The sequence below is a fragment of the Vigna angularis genome, chromosome 2 (genome assembly GCF_016808095.1).
Source record: "Vigna angularis cultivar LongXiaoDou No.4 chromosome 2, ASM1680809v1, whole genome shotgun sequence".
Taxonomy (NCBI): domain Eukaryota; kingdom Viridiplantae; phylum Streptophyta; class Magnoliopsida; order Fabales; family Fabaceae; genus Vigna; species Vigna angularis.
This window is the reverse complement of record NC_068971.1, coordinates 9,857,936-9,877,931: the sequence shown is the minus strand read 5'-3', so window position 1 is coordinate 9,877,931 and position 19,996 is coordinate 9,857,936. Positions and strand designations below refer to the sequence as shown.

The window sequence follows — 19,996 nt, the reverse complement described above, 5'->3', positions numbered from 1 at the left end:
GGTGTTTTTGATTAAATTTCTTGCATGTAACAAGTCTTAGTTTTTTATACCTTGGTCTTTCTTTAGCATGCAAGCTCAACAAGGTTATTTATGACTTGAAAAGAGAACCTTCGTTATAGGTTTGGAAAACTACAAAAGTATTTTTATTCAATATGGTTTTAATCTCAACAAGTGTGATCATCCACTTCTTTTCTCAATGTTAAAGTAACACTATTTGTTAGTTTATCTTAACAACATAAGAATAATAGATAATTCTTCCACACGTTTTCAAAGGATTGTCAATTAACTTAATTTTATTTTCTCCTTTAAGTAGTTGAGCCAACTTGATTTTCTTGTGAGGAGAAGTTAGAACTTTCAAGGATGATTCCCTTTTTAAACCCAAAATAAATGTATTTGTGATCTTTTACATGGATCTAATATATTTGAAGTTAAGTGTATTTCTTCCCATATGACCTCTAATAAAAAAAATTAACAAAAGTTTTCTTCTTGATGTAACTTCCTATAGACCTATTATAGGTGTTCTTCAATATGATATTATAATTCTTCCAAAAATCAATAAAGTTGAGAACAAAAGTGTTTTCATTTACTATTTCGGTACTTAAATATCACTAAACTACTATCAAAAGGATTATTCTACGTCTTAAAGAAACTCATTTAAATGGCCCTTGTTAGAATAAAGTTTAACATACCTATATTGATTTTGATTAAGTGTTGTTAAACAACAAAGTACAAACATGAATACTTTTGACCTCTAAGACAATAATTTTCAAACAAATCATGAGATGCTTTATCTGGTACACACTGTGTTCTCTTGCTTCATATAGTAAGTAAAACCTTAATCAAATGATATGCATACAGTTAAAGTAACTTTGTCTATCACGAAATTATTTATGAACTTATTTTGTGTTGTGAAAAATATTATTCATATTCACGTCTACCAAGAAAATCTCATAAAACTTTTATCAACATTAAATATCTTTAAAAAGACACGCTAAAATTGTTTCACGCTAACACACACATTCTAACACATCTTATGTCAATTGTGGAAATACTATTTTATCATGTATGGTTCTACGATTTACTCTAATTTTGAGTGAAAGCTCTCTGACCTAAGCATGATAAGTTATGCTAGCTATCAAGATGTTACTTGAAGAAGAGATAATAATTTAATGTTGCATGGACCGTATTGTTGTGCCCTAAAAACATTTTGCATATTCATATGCAATTCAGAAGTATGTTTTAACTTTGTGTTCGTCGAAAAATGTTATTCTCTGTCTAGACCTAATGATCTTTTAGATTATCCTTTTTTTTTTGTAAATCCTTTAACAATAGTGGTTGTGTTCCAAAGAGTACTCAAATATTAGCTACAAAAGGTTGTAGTTGTGTTCCAAATAAAACTATAAGTTGTCAACCAAAAGTAATTGTTTTTAAATAATACTTGAGTTTTTAGTCAAAATTGACTTAATGTCTAAATAATAATTCAATTGTTTTTAATTAGAATAGTTGTGATTTAAACAATATTTATTAGTAATTTCACCGCGTTAGTTTGTCAAGTAAAATTTGATGGATTGTTAAGAACTAAAAATAGTGTAGATTCATCTACAAGCTAGTGTAAAAATATATAACATAAGTTCTTCTTCTCCTTATTTAAATTGCATATTACTAAATTTCTAACAAAGAAAATGTGTTTTTCCTTTCTTTAAAAGCTAAGTTCTTTGAAACATTTTTAACAAATTGTCTATCACATTAAAAACACGTGTCTATCATCACTCCATCAAACACAACTTTGCAAAAAAAAATTCAAAGAATTTTGTTATACAGTTGAATTTTCTCTTTTTATGTATTTGACCTATGTTCAGGGTCTTCTTACTTTTATGATCTTTGTCTCTCTTTTTTCCTTACAAGCTTTTGGCGTAGATTGGACCGCAAATACTAATGATCACAAGTCCATCTTTGGTGCTACCATACGTTTTTAGATCAAATATCATTTTATGGTAGTCTAAGAAAACAAGTTGCTTTGGCAATATTTAGTACGTAAAAAGGAGTATAAGAATCTTGCTTAAACGACTGATAAAATTCTAAGGATTCAAACCCTTAAAAAACTTGGCATATAACATGATCCCCCCTTACTATCTGCTATGATAAATTGATAGTCAAATTACAATGGTCTTATCTCATAATCTTATTCTTCATGTCTGAAGTAAGTACATGAAATTGAACTCTTCTTTGTTTGTGAAAAAGTTCTATCCAAGTGTCTGTATGTTTAACATATCTCAATTCAAGTGTGGGGAGATGATGCTCTAATCAAACCTTTCTCATACTCATTTTTTGTTTATTTAAGACAAACTCAAAGTGGTTGCCCTTCCTATTTAGGTGTTTTGTCTGTTGTTCCTTTACTGCTTCGATTTTTTTCATTCTCTGCATAAAAAGAATCCTTGTTTTCGTACAAAAGATCATCAGACCACTAATTTTACTTTACCTCTTTTACGTTTGTTTTTTCATAGTAAACTACATTGGATTAAGCTTTCTTTCGACGTTTGAATACTCATTTTGAGAGATTCAAACCAAGGCTCGAAAGTCAAACATTCCATGTTGCCTTCTTAACGTACTATGTAGTATTCATAAATGTTTACAAACAATCAGTTGAAGAGTAAAGCCTCTAGTCAAGAAGTTTGATTAATTGATGTTCATCTGTTGAATTTCGTTTCATTGCCTAATTATATTTGCTTAATATACTTCCCAAGTTGATTATGACTTAAAAATTGCTCATTTTATCACGACTAAGATAATTAAAATCATACTCTAATCACATATTGTGAGAACAATGCTTGTCATTATATCAATTTCTGATGATTCGTGTACTAAAAGAAAATGCAATCGTAAAAAAGGTTCTCGAAACAGAAGAAAGCTACTTTTGAAAGAATACATAAAAATTGTTATTCTATTTCTAGTCCAGTCTCAGTATCAGAGTATTGTATACAATGAAGGGATTTTATAGCAGTAAATAAGGTATAGTACTTATGTACCTTGTTTCAAATCAGTGAGGGTAGTGTAAACAAATAAAATTAATTGAAAGCAAAAAACAGTGACTTAGGAAAGAGATGATGTAGGGGTAACCACAGAATAAGCACTGACCCTATCACTCTGGAATTGCTAAGATAGAAAGAAGATGGGGAAGGGTATTGATCAGAGAAAAAGTGCGTTTCTCTGGACTTCAGGACCTAATTGTCAGGTCATTCATGTAGCCTACAATTCTGAAGATAGGGATGACTAAATTTTACATATTTGGTCCAGTAAGACCGATATTTTGTCATGGCTATCTCTAACCATGGCTTCATATTACCGTTGTAGTGTACCACTGCCGCATTATCTATCTCTGAACGATCTACACTTGGATTGTAACCCAGACCAAGCACATGCCATGATTTATCTAGCGGATGTGTTAATCCATAGAATGTCATCAGCCCTGGAGGCAATGTCCCCAGCTTCCACAGCACCCTGTCTTCGTTCTGGAATCAAACAGGAAGAAAAGGGTTAGTGAAAGATCAATCAAAGTGATTTAACTTAGTACATAAAGTGCAAGTTAAAACCTTATGTTGTTGCAATGTAAATGGTTGATATTGTAACAAGATGCATTCACACAAATATAACTAAGGAAGTTGTTAACATTACAACCGTCAATTTTTTAATCAACAGTTGTAATTGCACTTTATCCTCAAAAGGGTAAGTCTTCTCTTTAGAAAAGTTATATATGTCTTGGTAATCTTTATTATGTAATAGACACGCGATGTAAGCCAAGTTTATGTTCAAGTACTCACCAAATTCTGCCACTTGTGATATATGCCAGTGATATCCTTCTTTTTCCACACCTTCAAATCAAACATGTTCATCCCGTATGCCCAACCACAAGCATTTGGATCAAAATTTTTTGCAATATGTGGATTTGAAAAGTTAAGGTACTTGTCAAATCGGTGAAAACTCTCCCCACATGTTTCAACAGCACCATTTACATTTCCATTAAGATTTACAGCCCATAATCCAGTCAGGTCTTTCTGGACAACAATGTCATCATCAAGAAAAAGAATCTTATCCAATTTAGGATAAACTTGTGGAAGATAGAATCTCAGGTGGTTAAGCATTGACAGATATTTTGGATTTCTGTACTTGAGATTCGAAGCGCCAGTAGTAGTTGGATGGCCTGCCTTGAAATAATACTCTTTCATTGTTGCAGATTCAAGCTGCCTCAAGACTGGGCAGTAGGATGAGTTCAACCACTTAAATTCATCGACATTTTCAACATTGATTGTAGCTTTTCCAGGAGGATTCAGCAAAAACCACATGTTCATGGCTCCAAAATTTAGCTTATCAGTAACAAGGTGAAACACATGCTTTGAAGGATCCTGATGTTGAAGAAATGAAGATAAGACAAACGAAAAGTTTAATTATATTAGTTACTGACTTAGGGATGCACTGAAGAAGCAAAATATGTGGGGGCTGTACAATGCAAGCAGAAACTATTTCATTATCTGTAAAAAATTACTTTATACACTTGCGTGCAAACATTGGTATGGTAAAAGATAGTACAAGTCACCTTTGCATTCACAATAGTTGAGTTGACAACAACAGATGCAGCCAAGACATTGTCCGAGAATAGGGCATAATGATAGAGAGTAGGATTCTCCAAATTCTCACTTCTAGGGAATTTTCTCTGTTCAAGAGGAAGGAGGAAGTAGTCTATGGTAAGGCGCATAGATAAGCAATGAATTCCATTCGGTATGGTCTTGGCAGCCAACTGGCTAAGGAACGTGCTTTGTTTTCTCAAGCCCCTAACTCGCTCATCAGCTGTTTGTAGCATTGCCCTCAATTTCCCAGTAACCAACTTACAGTCATACAATTGCTCTTTCGCCTTAGAAAGAACATGGCCCATAGTTTTTATATTTTCATGATCGCTACAGATATTAAACATTTGATTAGTAAAGTTGGTTAATGCAAAAACTAAAACACAGATGCATTTGGAAATCACTACTGAGAAAATTGCACATAGCTTTCATACCTCGGCTTTAGCTCAGCATCAGAAGTTGCCTCACCTAAAGCACGCTGACTGCCTTTAAGCTGAGATTCCAATTCTTGGTACAGTTGAAGACTGTTCTTCATCTTTGCAATACTCAAGTAAACCTTAGCCATAATGATTTGGTCTCGCATCAACCGTACAGTAGAATCCACATTTTCATTCTCATTTTCTTTCCTCCAAATGTTGTATTTACCAAGAACTGCTGAATCAACAGATTTCGAGTGTTCAATAGCTGAATTTTCAAGCTTTACAATTACTTCATCCTCTCTTATCAACTCAGCAGCACGCTTTTCCTTCCTTTTCTCTATTAGTTGCTGTAAAAGATATATTCAAAGAACAAAACAGGGTTTATTTCCATAATTGTTGAGTTTCCAAAGTAGAGTATCACCAACAGTGCAAACAACATTGAATTTTATATAAACTTTAGGGTTATGGGTGTGCAGTTCTCTTCAAGTCGAATGTGTATTAAAAGAATTAATTTAGGAATAAAAGGCTTTACATTTAGAGGAATTATCAACCATATGTTACAGGCATAGATTACTAGATTATCTTGGGTTAAAGCACTCGATTACAAAAAATGAATAAAATTGAGTTTGAGATAACATTTTGTTGGGTTGTGAGGGGAGCCTAAATAACACAAAGATCTTCCATCAATGGCACCTATGACCTTGTGTCACTAATATGTTACTTAACTCGGTCATTCTTATTCAATGTGAGATTTTTTCTTGGATTTGGTCCTCCAACAACTTATTTGCAGGATATGGACAAATTAATAAATTTCCAATGTGTCAAATACAAGGTAGTCAAACTCTAGAGGTATCTCTTAAAACTCATGAGTTATCCTAGATAGGAAAAACGAGTTAACTCAATCAAACTAATTTTCCCTTCCTTATTTATGAATTTAAAGGTGGAAAGTCTCCACTGAGAGGTGCATGAGTTTGCTAAACACAAGCGTGTAAATTCTCATTAGCAATAGAAAGAGTCTTGCCCCATTTTGTTTTGTTCATATTGATGTATGGGGTCCCATTAATGTCCCTGATATCTCTGGTGCTAAATGGTTTATAACCTTTATAGATGATTGTACCCAAGTAACATCGGTTGTCACAATGAATAAGAATCAATATGGACTCAATATTACGAGAATTGGGTATGATAACACTAGGGAATACTTTAATCTTCAATTGAACTATTTTTGCCAAAAAGAGGAAATAATCTGAGTCTTCATGTGCTAACACACATCAATAGAATGAGATTGCTCAAAGAAAAAATGTGCACTTACTAGAACAAACTAGCGATTTATTTTTTCAATATCATGTTCCTAAGCAATTTGGTGGACAAGCCCTTCTTACTACCACTTATCTTATCAATAGATTACCCTCTAAAATCTTAGGATCAAAGAGTCCCATGGATGTCCTATCTTGTTATACCCATACATAGACCCAACAATAAAACTCCAACCTAGAATATTTGGGAGTGTATCCTTTATGGATGTTCATAGTAATGAAAGGAAAACTGGATCCTAGGGCTATCAAATGTGTTTTCTTAGGATACACAACCATGCAAAAGGGATATAAGTGCTATCACCCACCATCCAAACAATAGTGTCAAGAGATGTCACCTTCAATGGACATGAGAGCTACTGTAAGAAACCTCATCTTCAGGGGGAGAATATAAGAGAGGAAGATGAGTCTCTCAAACTTCCAAATATGATATTTGAACCTGCACCTAAACCTCCTGAACCTGCACCTAATGAAGGTGGAAAATTTGGAAAAAATGTGGTTTACTCAAGAAGAGAAAAGGCCATGTCAGAATTTGTCCATGTCCAAGAATCCAACCTACCATCATTACCTAAGTTAACTATTTCTAGTCCTATACATTCTGATAATTCTAATGAGTTTGTATATGGAAATTTAAAAGCACGAATGAACCAAAACCTAGCCCTTCCCATTGCCCTTAGAAAGGGAACCAGAACATGCACCCGACAGACCTAACAACCCTTTTACCCTCTATCGAACTTTTTGTCCATTGAAAAATTCTCTCCTACACACAAAACCTTTGTAACAAACCTGAACTCTAACCACACCTTCATCCTGTATATCTATAGCATTCTCTAATAGGAAATGGAAACAAGCCATGGGAATGGAACATGAGCTAAGAACTTGTCACCTTACCAACTGGAGAAAAAAAACAGTGGGGTGTAAGTGGTTATATATCGTGAAACATCAGACTAATGGGATCATTGAATATTATAAGACAAGTCTAGTGGCGAAAGGATTCATTCAAACCTATGGAGTGGATTACTTGGAGACATTTATCCCGGTTGCTAAGATGAAAACAGACTCAGTAATATTGTTATTAGGAGCAAATCATGATTGGGATATATAGCAGTTCAATGGGAAGAGCAAAACATGGAATGTAGTAGCTAAATCAAATGTTGAAGCAGAATTTTGAGTAATGGCCTAAGGAATATGTCAATTTCTAGGGTTGAGAATTATATTGGAAGATCTGGAGATAAAGTGGGATAAATCTATGAGATTATATCATAATAATAACTTTGCAACTAACATAACCCACAACCCGGTGTAACATGACAAAACTAAACATATTGTGGTGGTCAGACATTTTATCAAGGAAAAGCTAGGCAGTGTCTGCTCAAAATCAACTTGCAGCATAGTCATCAAAGGGCTAAACTACATTAAATTTGAAAGAATTATATCCAAGATGGGAATGGAGAACACTTGCCAGCTTGAGAGGGAATGTCAAAACCGTGTTGTCCATTGTGTATTTTAGGAGTTATCCTAGAAATAATTTTATTCTGCTATAGTGGTATTATGCCATTAATGCTAGGATTAGATCATGTATCTAAAATCAATCCCATAATTACTAGGATTTGTTTCCTTAGAATTTGCTCTCTATATTTCCTAACATAACCAGCAAACCCATGTATTTATAGGTCCACTGGCTTCATTATTTAATACAGAAATATCTTATTGTTTCTAAATTTGAGAAATTTCATTTAGCACTAATGTACTATCACACTTTCTCATTGTGATTTGCTACTTTCTTTATTGTGGTGTCGAAATGTTGAAATGTATTAAGAGTGTTATGCTATTCATATGTCATTAATAGACTTTTGCAATATTATTTTTTATATTAGGTAAACTCTTACAAGTTTGAGTTAAATGTTTGAGTCGAGTTGTAGTATTGATTTTTTTTTTTTTTGTATATGGGTTGAGAGAACCCAATTGCCTCCTATTATTATGTGTTATTGCTGATAAAAACAAAAGCATGAATGTATGTAAACTCTCTAATTTAATAAGCTTGATCAAACATATTCTAGACCAGCACAGCTTCATGTCAGCTGGAGTGACAAAGACGGTATCCCAGCATATAAGTCATCATCATGGGCCGTTGGGATTTGGGAAGGCTTATGTATTATTATATCAGTAATGAGGCTGTTTCCATGAAATTGTAACCTCTTACAAGGTGTAGCAGATTACCCCACAGTGCAAACATGCATCAGTAAATGCCTATTAGAAAAACTGTATACAAGTTAAAACAAGAAAAATACTCAAGAACGATCAAGGATACTCACCCTTCTGGATAGCTGTGCAGGAGTGTCAGTCCACTGAGCATGACCAACTGCATTCCTAAAAACTATACAATGAGAATGTAAACTAAGAGAACATAAGTAAAGTACGCAGCAGTGCGAAACCACCTGAAAATCTTCCTTCCTTCCCATCGTGCTTCTCTTGTCCAACATTGTTTGCTGGTTCGTTAACCTATAATCAAAAATAAAAATAGCCTATCATAGAGAGAAAGAAATATGCCCTTTTTTTCTTTAAAACAGGAAGTGAAAGCTTCTAGAAGAAATAAATCAGTCTTCCAAACCTGATTTGTAGCATCAGAAGCCTTTGATCCAACAACTCTCCATGAAGCAGACAAATTTTTTCTAAAACTCTCAAGACTCAAAGGGCCCACATCATTTGTGTTGGAAACAATAACATCTAGAACCTAATGCATAATAATTATTAGAAACCCAGGAAGAGCATGAACTCTTCAACAAAAAAGCATTACACACGAGACACAGAGCAGGAGTAAATATAAGCTTTCGCTTGCCTCTTTGGAAAAAAGCGATTCAAGATCCTGTAGTGACTGCCACTCTCTGAATCTGGCAACCTGCAACAACCAACACCAATAAAAAAAAGAAGGTCCCGTAAGCCACTTGTAGGAAAAGAAAATGAGAAGGTAATAAAATGCGTTAAGGTTCTCCATAAGCCTCCTTATCTTTTGGGTAAATTAAATGAAGAAAGCTTTCTATAAAACTTAAATGCATAAGTCAATATAAAACTTAAATGCAAAGTCGATTTTAGCTTATGCAAGAAGTTCGATTTTTTACCTTCATATTCTCTTCTCCCATAAGTACTTACAAAAAGTTCATCCAAACAGAGTCTTAATCAAATAACCAATAAACCCAAAAACGTACCTTTCTGCTGGTAACAGCCGAATTACCACCTTGATCTGCACAATGCACTTGAAGTAATTAATCAAACTAACTTAAACCAATTCCACATGCATTGAACAAAAACCCATAGACACTAATCACGATTATTTTCTCCTCCCATTTCCCACTTCTCACGTCAAGAACATTATACCACACCCCATTTAATGCCCGAAAATTCAAAACTCCCTGGAGAGAAAAAAGAGTGAGAGAAAGAAAAAAAATAAAGCATATATAATCTACAAGAAAACATAAAGCATTAGAAGAGTAGTGGATGTGAGATCTGGGACAATTATAAGATGTAAGCAATAAGCAATGCCCAATTGGAAAAGAAGTGAGATTTGATTGAAATAAGTAAAGGAAAAGGAATGAGACCGTGAAAAGTATGAAGGGGCGATGCACGGAAGAAGAGAAGGGGCGCAAGGAGGCACAGAAGGAGGAAGGCAAGCAGAGGAAAATGCGATCCCTTTGTTCTGTTGTTGTTGGGTGCCATTGCGGATCTGAATCAATCAAAATGTGAAAGGGAAAGAGAAAAAAGAAAGAGGGTTTATTGATTGATCATGCAGCAATGCTTCACTCCAATGAGGGAAAAAGAAAGAGAAAAAAACAAAAGTGTATGTGTTGTGGTAAAGTGAAAGTGTGAAAGTGTGAAAGTATGAAATGGTGTGGTTTGGTTTAGAATGTGGGTTGGATGCAATCTTTGGTCACTCAATTTCCAACTTCCACTTTCCTTTCATTCCCCAGCTGTTTCTTGCTGGCTCCTTCTCCCTCTTCTTTTTTCTTCATTTTTTTATTTTCAAGGTTCATAAAAAACCAATCTTCAATTATAGTAATTTGCTCTTTCTATATAATACAAATATTTCTAAGATTTATTAAAAAACTCTAATGTTGATGTGATTTTCAATCTTATATAATTTTTTTTTATATTTTATATTCAAATTATTCCATGATGATTTTTTTTACTGGTAGAAATCACTTTTTTATGTAGTTGATAGATTAAGTTTTACAAAATTTGTTACAATACTTTATATTCTAAAACATGCATAAAATTAAGTTTTTTAAATTTGAAAATTAATAATTAAATGTGTTGTTTAACAAGTAAATTAAGACTATTAGTACATCCAATATTGTAAAACATTATTTAATAAAAACATTTTAATTACGCGTATATGATAATGGTTAAGCACGCGGAGTTTTAATTAAGATTAGGGAGAACGACATTAGCGTATTACCAAACGTCTTAATCTAATTACGCGTGATCATACATGTTAATAGTGACTGGTCATTCATGTAATAACCATTGCATCATAATTTTATGATTTCTTGAATTAGATGTAAAACGATTTATACGTCGCAAAAATAATTTAGTTTAATATAGTTTGTGATTTAATTTATTTTTCTGCTTATTGGTTTTTTTTTATAAGGCCTTTATCTAATTCTTGGATAAACTTGCTCTGAATTTACTATTAATACAGCTTTGTCAATTATAAACATTTATTTATTACAATTGAGAGTTAGTTGGGTTTTATAAATAGTGTATTAAAAGTGAAAATATTAAAGGATTTTTTTTTTCTTTTTGCTAAAAGTCAGATTAAACATATTAATGGGTGTTGCTTCCTCCACCTCCACAGCCTTCTCCCTCCACCTCCCCAATTATTTTTAATTCCAATTATATCCTTAAAGTTAAAATTTTTTATTTTTATTATTTTATTATTTTAATATTTTAATATTTAAATATAAACTAATATAAATATACATTATTAAAATACATTAAAAAGATATTCAAAAATAATAAATCAAAATATTAAAATATCTAATAAAATAATAACAGAAACATAAAATTAAAACAAAACTTAAACGGATGACATCCTTCAACGGATGTCAACATCCGTTTAAGGCGAAACGGATGTCGACATCCGTTTTGCCTTAAACGGATGTTGACATCCGTTGAAGGATGTCATCCGTTTAGGCTTCATTTTCATTTTACGTTTTAGGGTTAAAGGATTATTGGAAAGATTATTGGAAGGATTATTGGAAGGGTTTAGGGTTTAGAGTTTAGGATTATTGGAAGGATTATGACTCTGGAGAGGAACCACGACAAGCACATTACACCACAAACGCACTACACCACGTACTGCACCGAAAGCAAGAGGAAGATTGCTTGATAATTCTTTTCACGATCACTGAGCTTTGCAGAAAAATATTTTACTCATACAAGGAACTACATAGGTTATCAGTGAAATATGTTATAAATGAGTAAAATTAAAAAACAATAATTCTAAAAATAAAATTTTATTGAGGGGCAAAATAGTAAAGGGGAGGTGGAGGGAGAAGGCTGTGGTGGTGGAGGGAGCAACACCCCATATTAATTATTGACTTAAGACGCTTATTAATTTTTACTGTAACTTAATACTACAGTATTTCGTAGCTAATGTAGTGAATTTATCCGAATATATGGAACGCAAAAATTTACATGAAAAATAAGAGAATTTTGTGAATGTGTAGTATTATTTCTATATGATTTTAAACATGGATTTAGTTCTTTAATTTTTAAAATTAAAGAAATTTAGTTTATTATTAATACGTTGCTTAATTATTAATCGAAAATATTAATAGAAAATTTACTTCATTTTCATAATAAATAGTTAGTTGACCAAAATTAAACATTTACAATAAATTAAAAGAAAAATGTGTTTAAGGAGTGCTCTTATGAAGTGACAGCTTTGGGAGCGTCAATGACCACCATGTTTAACATATATAAGTTGTATTAAATTATTTTGTAGTTATTTGAGTAAATATGGTAATGGCTGTTTTGGCCAATAATTTTTAAAAATTTTATTTTTAAAATTTGTTATATGTATATTAAAATTATATTTAATTATATAACATTTTAAGTTTTAATTAATTAACGGAATAAATTAGAATAATCATAATTTTTATATGTTAAATTATGTTATTATAGTTAATAATTAAAACTTAATTTGTAATTATTAATAATTTAAATTACAACATTATTAATATGTTTATCTTTCAAATAATATTATATATAAAATTAACCTTTTAAATTAATTTTATTTTAACTTTTAATTTAAAAAATTTAGACCGATAAACCACACTTTTGTTAAATAAGTTTGAAGATTTAAGAAGAATGTAAAACAAATTAAAAAACTTAAATTGATTAGTCAAATTTGACTAAATTACATCCCAAAGTTCATTTTACCACTTATGTAAGTGAATCGAGATGAAAAACAAGAAGAATAAAAAGTTAGAAATAAAGAATGAAAAACATGAGTTTCAAAATGTGACTAACATGAGTAGATCAAAACTAAAAGACTACAAATTGATAAACTTTTAAATTTAAATAAAGGTTAAGATGATCCAAGTCGAAAGTTCGAGACTATTGAATAGAAGGTTGAAGCGACTTGTCCTAGGTAGATGGTCAAGGAAATTCAAGGCTAAAGGATAAAGTTGAGACACCATAAGCATAAGGTTGAGCCGAGTCAGCCAAAGTAAAAAAATCAAGCTAAGTCAATTCAAGTCAAACAATCAAGCCAAGTTGACTCAAACCAAAAACAAAATCGAATTAAATTAGGCCAAACTAAAAAATCAAGCTTAGTTAGTCTAAGCTAGAGATTGAGCTAAGTCGGTAAAGGCCCAAGTGATGCTGAGTCGATCCAGACTTGGGTGGTGTCGAGTCAACCTTAGCTCAGGTGGTGTCAAGTAACCCAAACCTAGTGGTACTAAGTCGACACGAGTTCAAGTTGAGTTAAGTTGGTTTGGATCCAAATTAACTTAATGTTGAGATCATATGGTCAAAACCTAAGTCGACACAAGTTAACTTGAGTCCAAATTGAACCAAGTTGACTCATATGTCTAATAGGCCTAATGATAAGGTATATTAGATTTATCTCATTGGATTTAATTTAATTGACAAGATAGATTTAATTTATATTTAATGTAATTTAAATTGAATTGAAAAAATCCAAATATAATTTATCTAACTAAAATATGAGTTATAGATCTAATTCATTTTATTAGATTTAGATTGATTTTATAAACTAAATTTTAAAAAAAAAATTAATGCATGAACATTTTTTTTTAAGAGTGCTTCTTTAAGTTGTTGTTTATGCTTGTTAATGTTGTAATGGTAATGGTTTGGATATGGATGGTGAACAAAGTTTGACCCTCCTTGTGTGGCTCTTAGTAAAGGGAAAGAAGGTTCATGAAAAGGGTATAGTTGAAATGATGACAAGTCTTATGTTTTTTATATATCCATGTATGGTTACACTTGCTATTGATATTAGATTACTATTTTTTAATCGAATATTATGGATTAAGTTATACATCCCAATATTCTATTATTAAATATTTTTCTTTTGATATTTTAAAATAAATCACGTGATAAATGTAACAACCCATAAAAAAACATACATATCTAATTTCTCGATTAATTATAAAGTTAACAAAGAGACAAACCTAGTATATGGAAAATGATGCAATGTACATTATAATATACCAATAAAAATACAATAGTATTTAACAAGTATTTAAAATTACATTCCATTGTTATCTAGTTTTTCAAAATATTATGAGACTATGATACTATTATTTTATTTTAACTCCATTAATCCTAAAACAAATAAGAACACTTCTCATTTCCATAGGCTCTGCTACAGTTACTAATTTCCTCTATCTCACGCTAAAAATAACAACCATTGCAAAAGAAAAAAAATACACAACTCTGGTAAGTTAATCCAATCATATCAAAATTTATATTTTTATGATTAAACATTTAATTTTCATCCCATCATATAATCATATGGTCACATATTCACAGACACAAGATTAAGATATTACTATAATCAAATCGAGATTTATATTTTTATGATTAAATATTTAATTTTCATCCCATCATATAATCATATATTCACGTATACAAGATTAAGAATTACTATAATTAAATCGAGATTTATATTTTTATGATTAAACATTTAATTTTCATCCCATCATACACTAGTGCAAAAAAGACTTTAGACATCTGTTATTTTGGGCTTTTAACGTCTTATCTCTGTTCGACGTCTATATGGGTGACATTAATGAGACGTCAGACCCTTTAGGTCAGACGACTCTATAGACGTCGGACCCTTTAGGTCAAACGTCTCTATAGACGTCTGATCCATACTGGTTAGACGTCTCTGAGGTTGTTCGTGACTCATGGTGATTCGAGTTTACAACTTTATATTTTAGTTGAAGAGAATGTATTGTACATTTTTTCTATTGGATGGTTTTAAAAACGTAGTGGAGGGGATTGGAGGAGTACAAAATGCAAGAAATCGCCGCCATAGAATGCCGCCTAAAGACACGAGAATAACTGCACCAAAACCCAACGAAAACGCATTTTAATCGATTCAAATGTAAGATAATGCATCAAAGAGTGATGTAATCGAAGTAAAATTAATTTAAAACGGTGCAAAAGTGAGAAAACGAACCTGAAAAGCGTAACCCGTAGAGAGAAAACGCGACGAAGATGATGAACAATGAGTGCGCGTAACGGCTGTCTCGCGTTCACGGTGTTTTAATGCCAAAATTTAGACGTCCGTTCCCCCAATTAACAGACGTCTAAAGTGCTTCAGAAGTCGGAGTAGCGGGATCAGACGTCTAAATAGAGTCTAAAAGTGACTTTTTAAATTTCTGGGTTTAGGGTTTAGACGTCGGTTCCCCCAATTAACAGACGTATAAAGTGCTTCAGAAGTCGGAGTGGCGAGATCAGACGTCTAAATGGAGTCAAAAAGTGACTTTCTAAATTTTTGGGTTTAGGGTTTAGACGTCGGTTCCCCCAATTAACAGACGTCTAAAGTGCTTCAGAAGTCGGTTCCCTCCATAACAAACGTCTAAATAGAATAATTTTTTTTTTAACTTTTTCGTTTAGTTTTGGCATCTATTCGGGGCAGCCGACGTATATGAGTATTTAGACGTTGGGCCCTTCCATAACCGACATCTAAATAGTTGTTTTATTTACGAAAAATGTCACCGGTCATTTTTTACGTTGGATATTCGAAGGTCAGACGTCTAAAGGGTGACGTTAAAGGTCTTTTTTGCACTAGTGATATAATCATATAGTCACATATTCACATACACAAGATTAAGAATTACTAGAATCAAATCGAGATTGATGCAATTACTCAAACACTAGGAGTTACACACTCATGATAACTTTACATCAAGTTTTCTATATTTCATAATATGATATCTTAAGACTGACCCATAATTTACTTGTTCACAAACTTCTCCACGAGGTTAATTCACTATAACTCAATTGAGAAGAAATCCACGATTTTTAAATCAACTATAAAAACCTCCTGCACTCTTCACCACCTAAACCCCATTCTCTATATGAGTTTGAGAGCCTAGTAGAGTCTATGGATAACTTCAAGAGTGTCCCTAACAATTGCATCACACTACTCTTATCAAACTATATCCTTCCTCTTAGGAAGAATATAGTCATTACAAACCAAACAATTTATACAAATAATTTATGTATTTATAACATTGAAATCCTTTCTCGAAAGTTTACCCTTCCTTTCCATTTTTTATAACATAATCATCCATTATTTCCATCACATTTATCATATAACTCAATTCATAACTAATAACATACAATTATATTGTTCCTTGATTCTCAACCATTCATGATTCTTAACACAATAACATGTTTTACTATAAGTTCAAATCACATCTTTAATCTCAAGGTACATGGAATATTATATAGTTCCTAGGCTATCAACTTTTAATATATACATTCAAAGAATACTCAATGACAACCACACACATCATTACTCTTAGAAGTAACCAATATTCACCAGTTATAGACCCTTAAACATCCCTCAACCTAGATCCCTTATGTTGTGTTTGGAACTGGTGATTTACTATTCTCATAGATGGAATAACGGGTGTCGATTGTGTTTAGATCCGCTAATTTCAACTTATTTCAAAGCGTTGATTTTCAATTAAGTATGAGGTATTCACACTCATTGAAGTGAGGAGATCCTCACGAAAAAAAAATGTTATTGCTTTAAATTTATTTATATGATCCCTCATAATTATCATTTTCATGTATTCTCTACTTATTTTTAGAATGAGTCGAGTTTTTCGAAAGACAAAAGTGATAAAGATGAAGTTGAGGAATCAATTATCCAAGAAAATAATCAATTATGGGAGTTGAAAAAGATGCATAATGACTAAGACAAATCGATTTTCCTCTCACTTGAAAACTAAAGAATCGATTTTGCATTATTCTTAAAATCACATAATTGATTCGACAATAAGTGGAGAATTGATTCTCCCCATTTTTTTCACATGCTTTCAGGATCTTCCGCTTCTGGAGCTAGTGACTTGGTAGTGTTCTTTGTCTCATGCTCATGGCGCAGTCCTTGGTAGTGTGGCTTGATAGTATCCTTACTAGTTTAGCCTGAAGGTGTTGTGTGATGGTGCCTTGTTGGTGCTGCCCATGGTTGTCATAGAGACCAATGAAGATGGGTTTTAATAGCAGCAATAGGATGTATTATAATATCAGGACATGAGATAATAATATAATAACAAAATAATAATAATAATAAAATTATATTTTTGTAATTCTAAAAATAATTTTAATTTAATTTTAACATAATTTTAACTATTTTCATTTAAATTTATATTACATTTATTCTTAAGGGTAAAATGGTAATCATATAATTTTATTTATTAAAACATTTTTAATCTATCATAACTATCACATCATGCAGAAACTTTCATTCCAAATCTACACAGATCACTCAATCTTTCTCTTAATCTAAACAATTTCACTTTTATATACTTTTCCTCTCATAATCTCAAATTCACTTCTTCAAATCTAAACACACCATTAGTTATCAAGAACATGAAAAGAACCAAAACATCTCAATATGTCATTAATAAAATAAAAGTTGTCATAGGGTTACCAAAATAGAACGATTTGAGTGGTCCTCTACCACAACTTTAGACGTATCTCTCCCGCTCCTCAAGGCTTATGAGTAAAAACTCCAAGCTGCTAACTTCAGCACTAAACTCAACATGAGCTAGAATCCTACGGGCAAGACATTCATCATTTTCTATCCCTCGAAAGAGGAAAGGGGCAACCCTCAAATTCTTAGTCCCTTTTATCTTCCACTGCCTCTTAAAGATGAAGAGATTCACCTTTCTACCTTATCACAAGAGGAAATGTGACTACATTTCTATTCCCTCGAAAGAGAAAAGGTACAACCCCAAATTTACAAAGTATGACAAAAAGACATAACTAACAACATAACCACTACCACATGACATTCTGATAAGTGCATATTTATTCCCTTATTTAGCCTTTAATATTGGATTCTTGATAACGGTTCAAAAATCGTTATTTTTATAATTAATTTTGATACTTAATGCACCCTTTTTGACTTAGAAGCTTGCTTGCACTCATGATTTTGCTTTAGTTTTGTAAATAAGAGACTTGAGGATATGCTTTATGATTTTATAACTAAATTCTCTTGATTTTGTAGGTTTTTGGATTGATTTGAAAGAAGGGTTGAAGTATCAAGGAGTTGCAGTGCAACAAAGTCAACCAAAATGCAGAAAAGTCAACTAGTCAACCAGAATGCTGAAAAAGTCAACCAGAGCGAGTTTTGGGCTAGTTTTCTGCTATTTTATGATCTGTTTTGGGCCTGGATCAGTTTTCTGTTATTTTTATGTCCTATTTAAAGACACAGATGTCTTAGGGTTTGTATCTTTTGATGGCTTAAGCACAAAAACACATTTTTCACCCCTTGGGGGTAGATTTGGGATGATGACAACTCTCCTCTTCTCTTTCTCGGATTTTTCTATCTCTTTCATTATTTCATTCCATTGTTCATCTAGTTTTTCCATGACGATGGAGAACTAAACCTTTATTGTTGTTGGGGAATCAATGTAATCCTTTGAAACTCTCATGTATTGAATTTGTTCTTCAAGATCTTTTAAAGATACATGTTTTCTTTCATTAATTGTTAGGGTTTTTCCTCTTTGCTCTAAGCATGCATTGTTTAACTCATTCGATGTCACGATTATTGATTTTGTCGATATGGACACATACAGGAAAATCTAGATCTGGGGAATCTCTCCCAATAGTAGTATAAACCTAGACATAGGAGTATGATGGTTGGTTGTCTTTAAGCTTCTGTGCTTTATAATGCATGAGTAATTGCTAGGGAGACAAGACATTGTAAACTAGTGATTATGATTAGGCTTTCTTTGTCGAGACATCGGGTTTAAGGTAATTTAGAAAGTGACATTAACATTAATGAAGAAAGACGAATTCATAAATACATGAGAGTAAATTAGGTGAAATCTAAACCCCAACAACAATATCATCAACTTCATTCATTCATTCTTGTGTTTAGCCTCAATTGATCAAATTGCATTCATATTTATTTTATTGCATTTGCATTCAAAAACCCCAAAATATTTCTTTAGAGTCTTAATTAGTTGAGTAATCACATAACTGTTTAGTGTCGTGAGTCTCTTGGGAAACGATACTCGGTCTTACCATTTTTTATTACTTGATACGATTCGGTTACACTTGTCGAGGGTTAAACAATTCTTAATTGGTTTTTGTACTTTAATAGAATGTTTTAATTAGGATTTGTTATAATTGGGTTTATTTAGCATGAGATACAAAATTGTGTTAAAAACAACTTTTCAGTTGCATAAATGTTTTTTTGGATATTTTGACGTGTGTCAGTGCAACTGCAGCTAAGTTGAGCTTATTGATGTGTGGAAATAAATTGGTTAAAGTTTCATGAGACCTTAAAGATAAATTCAAGAATAGAAAATAATCAAGACCACATGAAGTCAATCCAAGCATAACATGAAAAAGTGAAGAAATTTGGCTAAGCTAAAAGGAGGGAACATGCAATAAAAATTGGATCTTGCGGTTTTCTCTATTTTTTCTACCAAAAGGGCTTTGATAATTGATAAATGTTTATGATTAAAGATAACTTGGGGAAAACATATCTTAAGATTTTTTTTATATTGTTAAATAATTACCTTATTTAACTATATCAATAAATATCAAAAGATAATATTTTCCAAATATTTTTTAGTGTAGCAAATATCTTCTCAAATATTTTTAGAACTCCACAACAATCAAATAGTATTTTGAAGATATTGGATTATTTAGAAGATAATTGGAGGAGATTATATTATCATAAAGAAGATTACAACAATAGAAAAACTTGAAACAAAACCCAAGTCAATTTCTGTATAAAGAGACCTTGGGAAACACTTTGGAGGAGCTTAAGAACCCTTCAGAGGGTTCAAATTCCGTCCACCCTCTCTTCTCTCATGCTGTCCACCCTTCCTTCTTATATTTTCATGTTATTTGAGCATTCCAT

The 19,996-nt window shown here is 32.1% G+C and overlaps 1 protein-coding gene across 1 annotated transcript; it reads right to left on the bottom strand.

The window, feature by feature from the left end:
* Positions 1-2,912: 2,912 nt before the first annotated feature.
* Positions 2,913-10,337, bottom strand: LOC108329371 (polygalacturonate 4-alpha-galacturonosyltransferase). Its single transcript, XM_017563544.2, has 10 exons — positions 9,948-10,337; positions 9,558-9,592; positions 9,191-9,250; positions 8,963-9,085; positions 8,790-8,853; positions 8,667-8,713; positions 5,054-5,385; positions 4,592-4,949; positions 3,819-4,400; positions 2,913-3,509 (listed from the first exon to the last, which is right to left on the bottom strand). The coding sequence occupies exons 1-10, from the start codon at positions 10,063-10,065 to the stop codon at positions 3,234-3,236; spliced, it is 1,995 nt and encodes a 664-aa protein (XP_017419033.1). The 5' UTR covers positions 10,066-10,337; the 3' UTR covers positions 2,913-3,233.
* Between the last annotated feature and the right edge of the window lie 9,659 nt (positions 10,338-19,996).